Here is a 13,094-nt window from a genome sequence, read left to right on the forward strand (position 1 = left end):
CTTTGTCTACAATATTCCTGTTTTTGTTAGGACTTTACAAGCTATTTGCCATCATTTTTTATATATGCATTTTTTTTCTAATGTAGGTATACCCTCGGGTTCAGGGCTCTGCAGACTAATTGTATGAAAAGAAGAGCGTACTGTAAATTTAATTGCCTAAGATAATTTTTTCAGCTGGGACATTTTTTTAGGCTTTTTGGAACAGGAAATTTGTGTTGGGATTTTCACATTTTGCCTGCTACAGTGGGATCTTGATTCATGACAGGCTTGTAGATACTATTATGAAAAATTTTTCTAACAACAGTTTAGACTCATAAGCTTGCAGCTTAGGGAAATAGTCATGGGAAAATTTGTATTTTGGGAAGGACCAATTTTTATTTGGCTGAATTTTAACTAAAGTTTCCTTTCAGAATAAGAAAAAATTAAAAAAGAGGCAGAGCTGGAAGCTATGAGCAAACTGAAGGAAAATTCTTAGCTCCTCAGTTGTGGACAGACTTTGCTGTGGATGCTGAGATGTGTCTCAGGGCCTCTGTGCTCTGCATTTGGTCTTCTTGTTTGCTTTGGGGTTTACCGAACTGCAAAAGACCTCTCTGAGTATGATGGAAGATCTGGAGAGGGTATGGCAGGAACATTCAGGCTATTACTTGCATCTGCGATGCTGAACGGTTTAATTCTATCACATTACTGACCTCGAGTGACTTTGGCCAAGGAGCCTGGAATATGTATGTGACCTGTGTTGGATGGTGCCATGGCCCTTTGTGGTGCTTCCCAGCTGAGGGGCTCCGGGTATTTCACATAAATGACATCTCTTCCCTGGGAGACTGGGAAATGTCCATTTTCCAAAGCCATGGGGAGCACATGGGCTCTGGCTGCAGGGCTGGAGCCCTCTCTTATGACCAAAGTCTGCTGATGTAAACAGGTGTCCACTGCAGCTCCAAAAATCACAGGCTTCCACCAGCCTGGAATTTTATTTCCTGCTCCTTCCTCCTCTCCCACGCCACAGAGGCTTTTGGCTGTTGCAAAGAGTGGCATTTGCAGGGAGGAGCAAAATCACCTGCAGTTTGGGCTGAGGTGAGAAGACCCCTTCAGCCACTGTTACCTTCTGTTGCACCGGGGTGCTCCTACTGTGGGTGCTGTGCTTGTGATGTGCCTATGACAAAGAGATGATAAAAGGACGACACACAGAGGTGTGATAAAACGGTAAAGGCATGATGTCAGGGCACTGTGGCCAGCATGGGTATGGCTGTGGTGAGTCCCCTGCAGCAGCAGCAGCAGCGTGGTACGGAGGTGCTGACAGCCAACGCTAAAATGCTTTGTCTTCCAGCGGATCCGAGCCACAGTGAACAGTCAGGAGCAGAAGAGGTTATTGATGGATCTGGATATCTCCATGAGGACGGTAGATTGCCCCTTCACTGTCACCTTTTACGGGGCACTTTTCCGAGAGGTATGGCATCCTGGAGATCAGCTGCGCTACCCCCAGGAGACTGGATCATCTGCCATGCCTAGACTGAATTCCCATGCCTAGACTCCCTCCAAGCGCCAGGGGTTTAATCTCCATCTAGACATGGAGACTTGGTACCATATGGATTTGCTCAATCCCAGCCTAAGGATCTGTCACATACAGTTACTTCTTGGTGAGCGGGGAGGGACGTGGTCCCACGCGAGGAGGAGCCAAGGGCAGCCAAGTCCCAGTGCCAGGAATGTGCGAGGCCCCTGTGCTGAGACACTGGGACTTGGTGGTGGGTTTGAGAGATGGGGACAACCGACTCACAGCCTGATCTGTTAGTGTTAATGTTGTCCTGACTTGCAATGAGAAAGCCACATGGAGGAAAAATGTGAAAAGCTCTGAAGAGCAAGATTTATTGAACAGTTTTAAGCATAGCTCTGCAGAGCTGAACTTTTCCTGGCTGAGCATTTGCAATGACCTGAGCATGTAGGGAACCTCAGTCCTGATGACTTTCAGGACTCCTAAATCACTGGGACTCTGCTTTGGGAAAAGACAGCAGAAAATACACCCTAAATGGTAGCGGACAGCACTTCATTCCAGCTGGGGAGGAGGGAAAAAGAAAGCCCGGTACAGTTTTGTTGGATGACTTTTAAAAGACAGGGAAGAGGCAGACAGGCCAGCAAAAGGCAAGTGCCAATGACAACCTTTGTGCATGAAAGGAAAGGAAAGGAAAGGATGCTTCGTTCCAGTGGGCAGATATTTGCTTTCTTTGTCCTCCAGGGAGACGTGTGGATTTGTATGGAGCTGATGGATACCTCACTGGACAAGTTCTACAAACACGTCATTGACAAAGGCCTGACGATTCCTGAGGACATCTTAGGAAAAATAGCCGTATCTGTGAGTATTAACAGGGTGAGGAGGGAAGGGAAAGGATGTTTCTCTTCTAAACCGAGACCTACATGACCCAGTCTCCCTGCTGTGTTTGCACCAGGAAGAGCATGGTCCCCTGGCCAGCCCACATGAACTTTCCTAGCTGCCTTCCAGTATCTTGTCTGAGGTGATTTTATTCATAAGGCATAAATACCCCAAAAGGTGCCTGTAAATGTAATTGAGAGGCGGCATAGCATTAGATGTGGGGAGGGCCCTGCAGCTCCTTTGCCTTCTCATTAGGGTCTTGGTGCCCCTGGGAGATCCCTGGATACCCACCGTCACCTCGGGCTGCTGTGAGGGTGCAGGACTTGTGGGAGGTGCAGTTCCTTCCCTCCAAGGAGGTCTGGTGAGGATGGGGCAGGTGAAGCCAGACAGCATTTCCTCCTCATTGTGGTGCTGCCTGTTGGGATTCACTCTAGATTTGTTGTTTCAGATTGTAAAAGCACTAGAACATCTACACAGTAAGCTCTCCGTGATCCACAGAGGTAAGTGCCAGGCACACAGCCATGACCTGTCTGTCTGCCCTATGCCGCACGCTCTCAGCTTTGCAAGGGCCTTGCGGCCAGGCACAGGGCTCCCAAAATACCTGAGATAAAATGAGCCTTTGACAGCAAAAAAATTCCCCACATCTCATGACTAGCAAAACCTTGTCAGAGGAAATGTCTGCTGGTTTGCTCTTTAAAACCTGCATGCTGGTCCCAGTGTTCCCTCGAGGTGGAGGAGAAGCGAGCACCAGCCTGACTGTGCTGGCAAGAGAAAGGGCTGTTTCCCCATGAGTTGCATTTCCCTAATGCATGGTCTAAACCCATGGTCTGCTTCAGCACCTCTGCAAAATTAAAACAGACTTTTCCTTCTGACCTTGGTGGGCTTCAGATCAGGCTTTGTGAAGGCTTCACCCTTAGCTCAATGGCTCCATGTTGAAGGCAGTGAGAGGCGTCCCCATGCCAGTGTGATGCCTCATGCAGTGATCTGACCATCCTCATCTTCTTCTTTGAGCTTCCCTGAGCACTGGTGGGGCAGAAAAGTTTGATACCTGAAATAGCCTCAAGTGAAGTCATAAATACCCTCCTTAAACTCTTCTGACATTTTCCCCTCTAGACCATCTCAAAGATGTCGTGAACACTCTTAGAAAGAAACAAATTTGCAGTGTTGCTGCTTGACACCTTCATTTTTAAAGGGTCATTTTCATTTTGTCATGAGGAGGAAAAAGCCCTCTCTGGAATGTGTGACTGCCAGGGAAAGGAGCATCTGAAGCAAACAGAGTTCAGCTCTAGCAGGCAGTCACATTTTGTACATTCTGCATGTGGCTGGGGGTTGAGTTTCTGCCTTCTGTATCATTTACAGTAGGTGGAAAATGCTGCTTGGCTTCTGGATCTCTGTTTACTTGTTTGATTTCTATGGAAAATTGTCTTATTTCAGCATAGTAACAGATGGGTGAGGATCGGAGATACCTGAAGCTTTTGATTGCAAAATGCTGATTAGAGAGCAGATGTTAACGGACTGTAAACCACCCAGTTCTAATAAGCAGGACTCAAAAAGCAGCTTCTGGCCTCCTTCAGATGGCGTTTCAGCTCTTCTATTTAATATTTATCACATGTAGACACAGGACCTTCTTGCAGAAGAGACCTCTTATTTCTGGGTGGCAACAGGGTAAGGACTGCTCCCTTCTGAGGGGCAGTGCTGGGACAAGAGAAAACAGGGCAGCCTCTGTTACCTGCGCTATGTTGAGATTTCATCTGGGATTAGCCTCACAGGGAGTGACTGCCTGCTGTGCAGGAAAGCACCTCTCGTGGATATCACTTACTAGCTTCTTTCTGTGCGTTAATTTCCCTTTCTGATAGTGATTATAACTACCTTCATGAGTGTGATGCAAGTGTGAATGCACCAAGGATTATAAGGCCGTGATGGGAAGCAGATAAATCTGGCAGTAATAGATGAGACACTGGCCCAATTTCCATAAGGTGTGCAGCACCCACACGCCTGCTGTTGTTCACATTGCCTTCAAGCTTCGTATCCTTAAAAGTAGAGGCCATTTCTGAAACCTTGATCCTTCTTAGTTTACTGCTCCCTCCTTCCCCTGCCACCCCATCTCCTCTTCACCCTTTCCTATCCACCCCTCATCCTTTCCCCATGGGTTTTTCCTTTTGCTGGCATGAGACCAGATCCAGCTGGGGACTTGCCAGGGTTCCAGCCGTTTGCAGACATCCTCTGGCGATGCTTCCAGCCCTGCTGAGCTGTTCCCCTTTGAGCGCTCTGATGTCCGTGGCTATCCCCTGTGCGGTGGGATACGATGGCTACACGCAGGGTTACCTCCCACCCCTCCAAATCAGAGAGGGGAGTCGGCAAGTGAAGGGACACTTGCAGGACATATGACAGGCCCATGAGGCAGTCACCTGAACTTGCAGGAACTGCAGCCAGCGGGCTTCTGGCGCGCACAAAGCGCAGGGGTTTGCACAGGCACCTTTGGTGCCCTCTGCTGATGGGAAGCTCTTTGGCTTTTTTTGGCTTGGCACAGCCACCCATGCGTGACAGTGACTGTGGTATGTGTTCCTTCTTGCAGATGTAAAGCCCTCTAACGTGTTGATCAATACGCAGGGGCAGGTGAAAATGTGCGATTTTGGAATTAGCGGTTACCTCGTTGATTCAGTTGCTAAAACCATGGATGCAGGATGCAAACCCTACATGGCTGTAAGTTGAGCCGCGGAGAAGCTGTGTGTGAAAGCTGCTGCGGGATCAGCCAGAGGAACATGAGCCTGGGCATCAGGTCATCCTAAAGGGGGAAGGATCAGCCTCCGGCATGTGTCCTGGGGACTCGTTTTGGAAGACGTATCCCTGAAGTTACTTGTAAAGGGGCAGAGAGGGGAGACAGATCTCATGGGTCAGATCAGATCTCCTGGGCACAGCTTCCTGCTGCCTTATCACCTCCCTGTGACCTTGAGGAGGTCTCTAGCTACTCTGTGTTGCACTTTTGCTTTTTGCCCTGTGGGGACAATAGTACTTTCCATCTGAGAGAAAGAAAAGTCCCCAGGGATTGGGTCCCTCAGATTCCTCGTGGAAGCTGCTGTTCAGGATTCGCTCTCTGTGGAGCACTTGCACGGAGTGAAAATGGTCCTGGAGAACTGGGGTTTGTCACCCCCCTGAGCCAGATGTGCGGGGTCGGGTCCACCACCCCAATCCCCGGTGCAGGTACTATCTGCTTCTGGTGACCCATTTCACTGCCTGCCCTTACTGGCAAGGATGTGGGACCACATCTGGCCCCATGACAACCAAGGGAGCAAGCTGGTGGCATGGGCTAAGTGGTCCTGGCCTGCCACCATGAAAAGACCCATTTGAGGTCGGTGAGCCCTGGGTGCGGGCATTGCACTGGGACCATCCCTGTTCCTCAACCACCTTTGTCTCTGTTCACAGCCTGAAAGAATTAACCCGGAGCTGAACCAGAAGGGGTACAGCGTCAAATCTGATATCTGGAGCCTGGGGATCACAATGGTAGGGTGACCTGGGGGCTTGCAGCGATGCCAGGAGGGATGAGTGTCGCTCGTGGATTCATTTTCTTCCCCACAGTCCCTCTGACACTGGTGGCATTGGTTCCCTGGGAAGGTGGTGGGGTGGGAATGGGAATACCCCTCTGGGGGTACCAAGGAGCATGCCGCAGGGATGAAGGGAAGGAGGATGGAGCTGCTTTGTCAACTCCTTGCTGTCCTTGGACGTGTTGGTGGGGTGCCACCCTGGCAGGGACAACCCCACTGTGGTGGCCGTGGGCTGCCGGGAGATGGCAGCATGGGCTAAGGCGAGGGCGCCTGGTGCCGTATGTCTGTCGCCTTGGAGCAGGTTGGATTTCAAGCACAAAAAAAATACTCCCAGCACTTAGCGATTAGCAAAGTCCCCCTCAGAAGAGGAGGGATGGGTAGCGTCTCCCACGCAGCGTTTAGGGGGAATCCATCTGCTTGCAGAGTCATTTTATAGCACAGTTACCCTTTGCAACATGGGGTTGTTTTTTAACTTCTAATCTTTCCCAAGTGATGTCTAACACGAGGGTAACACAGGAGTGAATATGGAGGCTACTGAGTCTCCTCAGGCCTTTCTCTTTTGCTGGGGGAGGTTAAGGAAGGTGTTGGGGCCACGTGGGGTGAGGAAATGCTGTGTATTTGTGCAGGGCTTAAAAAAACACAGCCCTGGTTGGTCACACAGGGATCTGAAATCCGTGGGGCAGGAGGGCGAGCCATGGGGTGTCTGCACCCAATGTCTGAGGCGTGGGCTCTGTCTCCCCAGATCGAGCTGGCCATCCTGCGCTTTCCCTACGACTCCTGGGGGACACCTTTCCAGCAGCTCAAGCAGGTGGTGGAGGAGCCATCGCCGCAGCTCCCGGCAGAGAAGTTCTCGGCGGAGTTTGTCGATTTTACCTCGCAATGGTAAAATACCCCCTTGGCCCTAGTTGCCCTAGTCCCGCTCACCCTGGCCCTGCTCGCCTCCACCATGCTGCGGGGAGGCTGAGGAGGGCAGGCGCCGGCTGCCTCCCATGTCCCGGTCCCTACAGGTGTCTCTCTGGGGTACAACCCAAATTTTTTGAACAAAACATTCCCCTGGGTGAAGGGATGGGCCTTCATGTCCTCACTGAGCCGTGAGGGCCAGGCTGGGCCCTGGCGCTGTGCAGGCAACACGCACCCTTTGCCAGAGTGCCGGTGATGGTGGCTGTGGGGGTCTTCCCGGCCTGAGGTGGTGAGGAACAGGCTTGGTCGCTTTGGGGGGGCATGCAAGAGGAAGGGATTTAGCAGGCTTTCTCATCCATTTCCCCCCATATCAACAGCACAGGGTGTCTGTGGCAGGGCTGGCAGGACGGGCAGGTGTGGGCAGGCAGGTCCGCTGGGCCCCTCGCGTCCCTGGGCCTGGCATGGGGCGGCGAAGGGGAGCAGGGCGCAGAATGGCTGCGTCCTCCTGCTGCTCCCGCTCCCGGGGGACGCGGCTCTGAGGGCAGGGACGGTGCAGAGTCTGCCCCGGGGTGGCCCCCGTCGGCAGCTGTCCCGCTACCGGGGCCCTCGCGCTGCTGCGCTGCTTTCCATGGGACTCGGAGCTGGAAGCAGCGGGAGAGTTTGGCTGTGGTGTAGGAAAAGGGTTGGAGCAGATGCGCGCTGTCTGGAGGTTGTGAGAGCTGCATAAAAGCACAGGCTCTCCCAGCACCCGAGGAGACTCACAGCTGCCCTCATCGTATGGTTCAAAGAGAGCTGGCGGCGGCCCCGCGGCTCCTGACTGCTTCTCCCTCCAGCTTCCCTGGAAACCGCCTGGGAGGCGTTTTTATTTTCCAGGCGCTGCAGTGCCATCCGCGGCTTGCCAAGTTGGCAGGTGGATGGTGGGTTTGCGTGGTAGCCAAGAAAGGACGGCAGATCGACAAATACAGAAATGTGAGACTGTTCCTGAGCTGCCAGCGTCAGGGCCTGGAGCCTGGCCACTCTGCTGTGACCCAGGAAGGGGATTATCAGCCACTCCTGCCCAGGGACTTTAAGTACCGACACTCAGATTCTTCAGAGTCTTGCACAGACATGTTGTTGAGGTCCCCATGATTCACCTGCACGCCTCTCTACCAACCTGCGCTGGGGAATACCTGCCCATGCCCACACTGCTCTGTGTCTATCTTGGAAAAACCCTCCCACAAAATGCCCACCATTTTTGCAAGGCCCACGCTGAGATTTTGGACCAGCTGCCTTTCTCCCATGCTGCTGGCTTGCTAATTGTTATTGCGAAGTTGCCTGTTTGTGCCAGGCAGGCTGTTGTTCCCCACTGAATATTTTGCTTTGGCAAGCATGGTGTCTTGCGGCTATAGCTGTGGGCTGGTTTAGGAGTAAGGTATCCACAGCCGTTCATGATGACTGCAGAGGGAAGAATGACCCCACTGAGCAGCACTCATGTTTTGAAAGCTCATGCTTTGGGGAGCACGTGGAGGTTCCTCCCTTTGCAAATCCTATCCTCCAGGATCCTGAAGATCCCTCAGTGCCATGGAGTGGCATGGACTCGGAAAAGTGTGCTTTGACTGCAGGTCACGCTAGTTTTGTGTTGTTAGAGCATGAGAGTTCCTTCTGACACCGAACCAGGTCACATCAACTCAGTGTATCAAGATTGGCCTGGCTTAGGCGTATCTTAAATTCAAGAGGTTGCAGAGTGAATCACACCATCTGCTGCCTGGGACAGCAAAAGTCTGATTACCTATAGCCACTGCAGGGAAGTTCCTGGGATGTCTGAGTTAAGATTAGATCCAAATATGGCTTTTAATTCCTGAAGATTTACATTGATTTCAGTAACTTGTTACCAGATTTCCTGGTATTAGTAACCTGTGAACAAGGGGTTTGTTTGTAGAGAGTCTGAATTAGGAGGATTATACCCAAATCCTGCTTCTGGACACACCTAACCTTCAAATTCACCTTAGCATCTCAGCTTGGGCTGCTTTTGAGCTCAGAGGATGTGACACATCCCATACCTTCAGTTCGGCAATATTGGCACGTATCGTTGCTAGGTTCCTCTGTTCATTCACAACATGACACTGAACTGAGCCCGCTACACACAGCAAGCAGGAAATATCTATTCAGTGTGTGTCCTCCACTTCCTCTGGGCTCCGGCAAATCCCAGCAGAGGAGCGACTTATCATTGCTGAGGTTCTCACTTTTGTTTTGCTCAGTGTGACACCTTTTCCCCGCCACCAACGTGTACGTGTGTGAAGATCTTTTCAAGTTGCTCCAAGTGTCTTTCCCCTAAATACACTGTCAGGAAGTGAGTAGAGATTACGTCCTGTCTTTTAAAAGCTATTTTCTGCTGGAGGGAAACCAAAATAACCTCCAGCTACAACCCTCCAGAGCCATCTGTTGTAGGAGAGGAGGAAAAAAGGATGTCCCTTGTAACCGTCCCCGCTGATAACAGCATGGTGATAAACAAATAGTTGTACACGTGCTTCAGATCCACTCGGTCACCACTCCCAATCAGAGGTTGGAGGCTGTATCCATTCCCTTAGTCGCTGGCCTACTGGACAGTACCCAGAAAACCAATTGTATCTGGCCCCCAGCAACGGGCAGTGTCTTGACTGGTGTATATGGTGTCTCCAGATCTCTTGTTTGACCTTGACTGAGCTCACTGCACTTGTGCGTACTCAGCACTGTGTACCATGCCGGGCCTGTGTGCAGGCTGTGTTGGCTGTAGGTGTCCTCAAGGCCTAAGCTTAATATATGGATGAGTAGTTGAACTTATTCTACGGGGGCTTCAAACCTTGCTTTTGTCATGGTGTAGGTGTATGGCCTTGCTTAAACTGCATACAGAATGTAACTTGTAAAATTTTTCTTCTTTTTTTTTCATTAAAGCTTGAAGAAGAATTCCAAAGAACGGCCAACATACCCAGAGCTTATGGTGAGTGTGTTGCATTAAGCAGTGTATTAGTTCAGAGCTGAGATGGATTACAATGAGGTGCTGGGGGCTGGGTTTCCAGTAGTGACTGATCATTTGGGATACTCAGTGTCTCTCTTTCCGTAACAGATGTGAGAATCATGGCACTTCAGGATCTTGGGAGGGTGACTACAAATCAGAGATACTCTTTGAAATGTTGTTCAGGTGCTCTTCCAATCAGATTAAGGGAGGAAACTATGTAAACAAATGAGAACAAATTTGCTAAGGAACAAGAATCAGGCTGTGAAGAACCGGTCAGTCTCTTCTTGGGTTTGTGTGATGGCTTCAGACACCTAAGTGAAAGGGATGCCCCACGGATGCTGTACACGGGCTGCAGGAGCTGAGTGGCCTGCTAGGCTTGACTGTCATGGTGCCTTGGAGAGGAGACTTTTTGGACAGAGTAATTCCCGGATGTTAGGGACAGGGACAAGTCTGTGACTAATAATTCCAGTTATTGAATTTCATCTGCTGCTTAGAGACTGTTTGCTGTGAGCACGTCTAGCACAGAGGAGTAACTAAGGAAGAAAATGCTGATAAAGGCTTATGATAGTGGAAATGCAAGGCAGTGCAGGGCTTTGAGGTCAGATGCACTTAACTGCCGATGAACTCTGAGTAGTGCAGACACTGATGTATACTCAGCCAGAGCTCTGGGCTGGAGCTGGCAAGAACAGGTTCTGTGGTGAGATTTTTCTGATAGGGCTCCACAACTTCATAGCCTCTCTCTCTCCTGACTTTCTGGTATTGATCCTCGTGCTCCTAATAGCTGGCAAAAAGCAGGAGAGCTTAAGAAGTCAGTGTTTCACTCCCATAAGAATCTAGCCCCTTTTTTATTCTCAGCTGTTTCACAGCTTGCTAAAGTCAGGAAGGTGCCTAACTTCGTTATTTCTGACGATCCTGACCCAAATGCTTGCTTGTCCCAACATGCCCGCCCCTGTCCAGTGCCACTGGCAAGAGCTTCTGTGTTAAGGGTGAAAACTGCTGCAGAATTTCCTCGGGCATTAGTGTCTCCTGCCCCATAACTTGTAGGATGTGCGTTACACTATCCAGGGGGTCAGCCTCATCGCTACCTCACACTGCTTGGAGGTGTTGGGACCTCTGTGGTGTGAAGGAGCCAGGGGCTTAAGGTGCTCTCTAGCTGCAAGACATGCTGGAAATCCATGTACCTTTTGAACGTGAGTTGTAAGCAATGAATAATTCCTGTGGCATTTCTTGCTGGGCCCTATAATGCAATCAGACTATATATAGATCTGATTTACTCACAGTTTGCCCAAATGCTGGTTTCAGACAAAGGGAGGCCTGAGGATTATGGCTTTTTTTTTCCTTTTTCTTTTTTTTTTTTTTATTATTGAATAAATACATATATATTTTAAGCAAATTTCTGAAGTTTGCCAAATGGCCTTTTATCAAAAAGGTTCACTGGAGCAGCTCCGTCTGCTGCAGCATTAATACCCATTGGCAAGAGAGCACATTTCTATTGAATTAGGTTCTTGGATCACCTCTCCAGAGTATCTCAATGCTGTGGTATTTTATGGCTGACATGAATGTTGTGAGGTCCTGTGGTTGAGTGTTGCTGTTTTGTTGGGGTTTTTTTTCTCCCTCCTCTCTCTCTTATGGCATTAAGTTGCGGTACTGGATTGGACTTGTCATTTAGACCAAGACTTCTCCCTTGCTTTCCTGTGGAATTGAGGTTTCTCATGGAAAATATGACTCTGTGCTATCTTGAGCATCAGGAAAACTGATACGGGTGCTTAATTTAATTTTAAAACCCACTTCCCCAGGTGAAGTGGAGCATGAAACTACTGCAGGACTCCTCCACGGTGGTCTGCATGTTGCGTGGAGCACATCCCACCTGGCACAGGGTGTTTTGTGCTATAACCAGACTCAGTTGTTGCAAAGGCCTGGGGTTCACTGGGAGATGGGGCTGGAGGCCACCACTGGCACCCATGTCACGTTTGCAGGTGCTTCCAGGCTGTGGTAGCTCTGCTTTGGGTGTGACTTAGTTGGGATGTGAGAGCAGTGGCATCCCACTGGGATAAAAACAGAGCAGGCCATTTGGGCCATCTCTCTGAGAGTTACTCAGGACACTTCGATTCCCGTGACTGTCTGACCCAGGGAGACCTTAAATTATGTCTGGATCCTTGCCTCAGCCCATTTCAGCTCTGTTTCCCACATAATTGTGCTTCCTCTTCCGTGCTGGTGTGTCTTTGGGTTGCTTCCCGGCTGCTCAGAGCTGCCTCTTTTTCTTCACTTTTTAAATTTTCACTCAAGCTCACCTTGGAAAGTCTCTTTTCTTTGCTCTTCTCTCTCCACCTGGCCACTGCTGTAAATGATCACTGAAATAGCCGATATTCAGGGACTGATGTGAGGGGCAGCTCTGAAAAACCCCGGAAACCTCAAATTGTCTTTAAAAATCTGGCTTGAAACGAGAGGGTCAGGAATCAGACCAAGCTCCTCCAGCCTGTGTATGGGAAGCACAACAGCATTTTGCACAGAGCAGAGGTCACCTGTGAGCCCTGCAGGGCCCCAGCTGCCTTTTGGTTCTCTCGGACACCCTCCATATAAATAAATAGAATTAACTGCCAGGACAGTGGGTGTCAGACAGTGTTTGGTGATTTCAGGTGGTAGTTGGCTGATCTCAGCTGATGTGTTGCAGCCTCTGGTAGCAAACTGAATCGCTGGTGCTAGTGGAGAGGGGCTTTGCTGTTGCTGTCAGGGGGCATTTGGTTGGTTTTTTCTCCTTACACATATTTTTCCATTTGTGCTGAAATGTAGGCAAGATTTTCTGGCAGGATGTCTTCCCATGTTGGTTGCGATTAAGTAGTTAAACATACAGCTGTGGATGGCTTTCCAGCCGGGATGGCTTTCCTCTTTGCGGTGGTTAGGGGTAAAGTAGCCATCTCCTGCTGCGAGTATGAGCAATTGCAGGGAAGAAATGAGACTCAAAAGTCACCAGAGGGTAAATACACAGATAAAGCAGGAAGCTGAGGGAAAACCCACTGCAGTCAGCCTTCCTGCAAGGTTTTCCTTGCTCTGGTTGGAGCTGCTGTGTGGTGGGGTGGGTAACCACCATCTCAGGAGGAGCGCATCTCCGGGGCACCGCAGAGCTTCAGCCACTGTGTGCCAAAGGACACGATCTGCTAGAGATGGAGGCAGTGTTTTTTTAATACTTTCCCTTGCTTCGAGAGCAGCCCAGCTCAGCTGACCCAGAGAGGGCAGGGTTTAGGGGGAATCTGAGAGGATAGCACAGATCTGCAGCTTTCGTGAAGTGGTCCCTCAGGCTCCCCGACTTGCCACAGCT

At 50.2% G+C, this 13,094-nt stretch overlaps 1 protein-coding gene across 1 annotated transcript in view; it reads left to right on the forward strand.

Moving 5' to 3' along the window:
* Window positions 1-13,094, forward strand: part of MAP2K6 (mitogen-activated protein kinase kinase 6) — a 54,608-nt gene that overhangs the window by 29,694 nt on the left and 11,820 nt on the right. Inside the window, exons 5-11 of the mRNA XM_064467523.1 lie at window positions 1,325-1,444; window positions 2,228-2,344; window positions 2,811-2,862; window positions 4,938-5,065; window positions 5,786-5,863; window positions 6,647-6,786; window positions 9,715-9,760. Coding sequence (XP_064323593.1) covers window positions 1,325-1,444; window positions 2,228-2,344; window positions 2,811-2,862; window positions 4,938-5,065; window positions 5,786-5,863; window positions 6,647-6,786; window positions 9,715-9,760 — 681 coding nt within the window. The remainder of the gene's footprint in view (window positions 1-1,324; window positions 1,445-2,227; window positions 2,345-2,810; window positions 2,863-4,937; window positions 5,066-5,785; window positions 5,864-6,646; window positions 6,787-9,714; window positions 9,761-13,094) is intronic.

The sequence above is a fragment of the Phalacrocorax carbo genome, chromosome 16 (genome assembly GCF_963921805.1).
Source record: "Phalacrocorax carbo chromosome 16, bPhaCar2.1, whole genome shotgun sequence".
Classification (NCBI taxonomy): domain Eukaryota; kingdom Metazoa; phylum Chordata; class Aves; order Suliformes; family Phalacrocoracidae; genus Phalacrocorax; species Phalacrocorax carbo.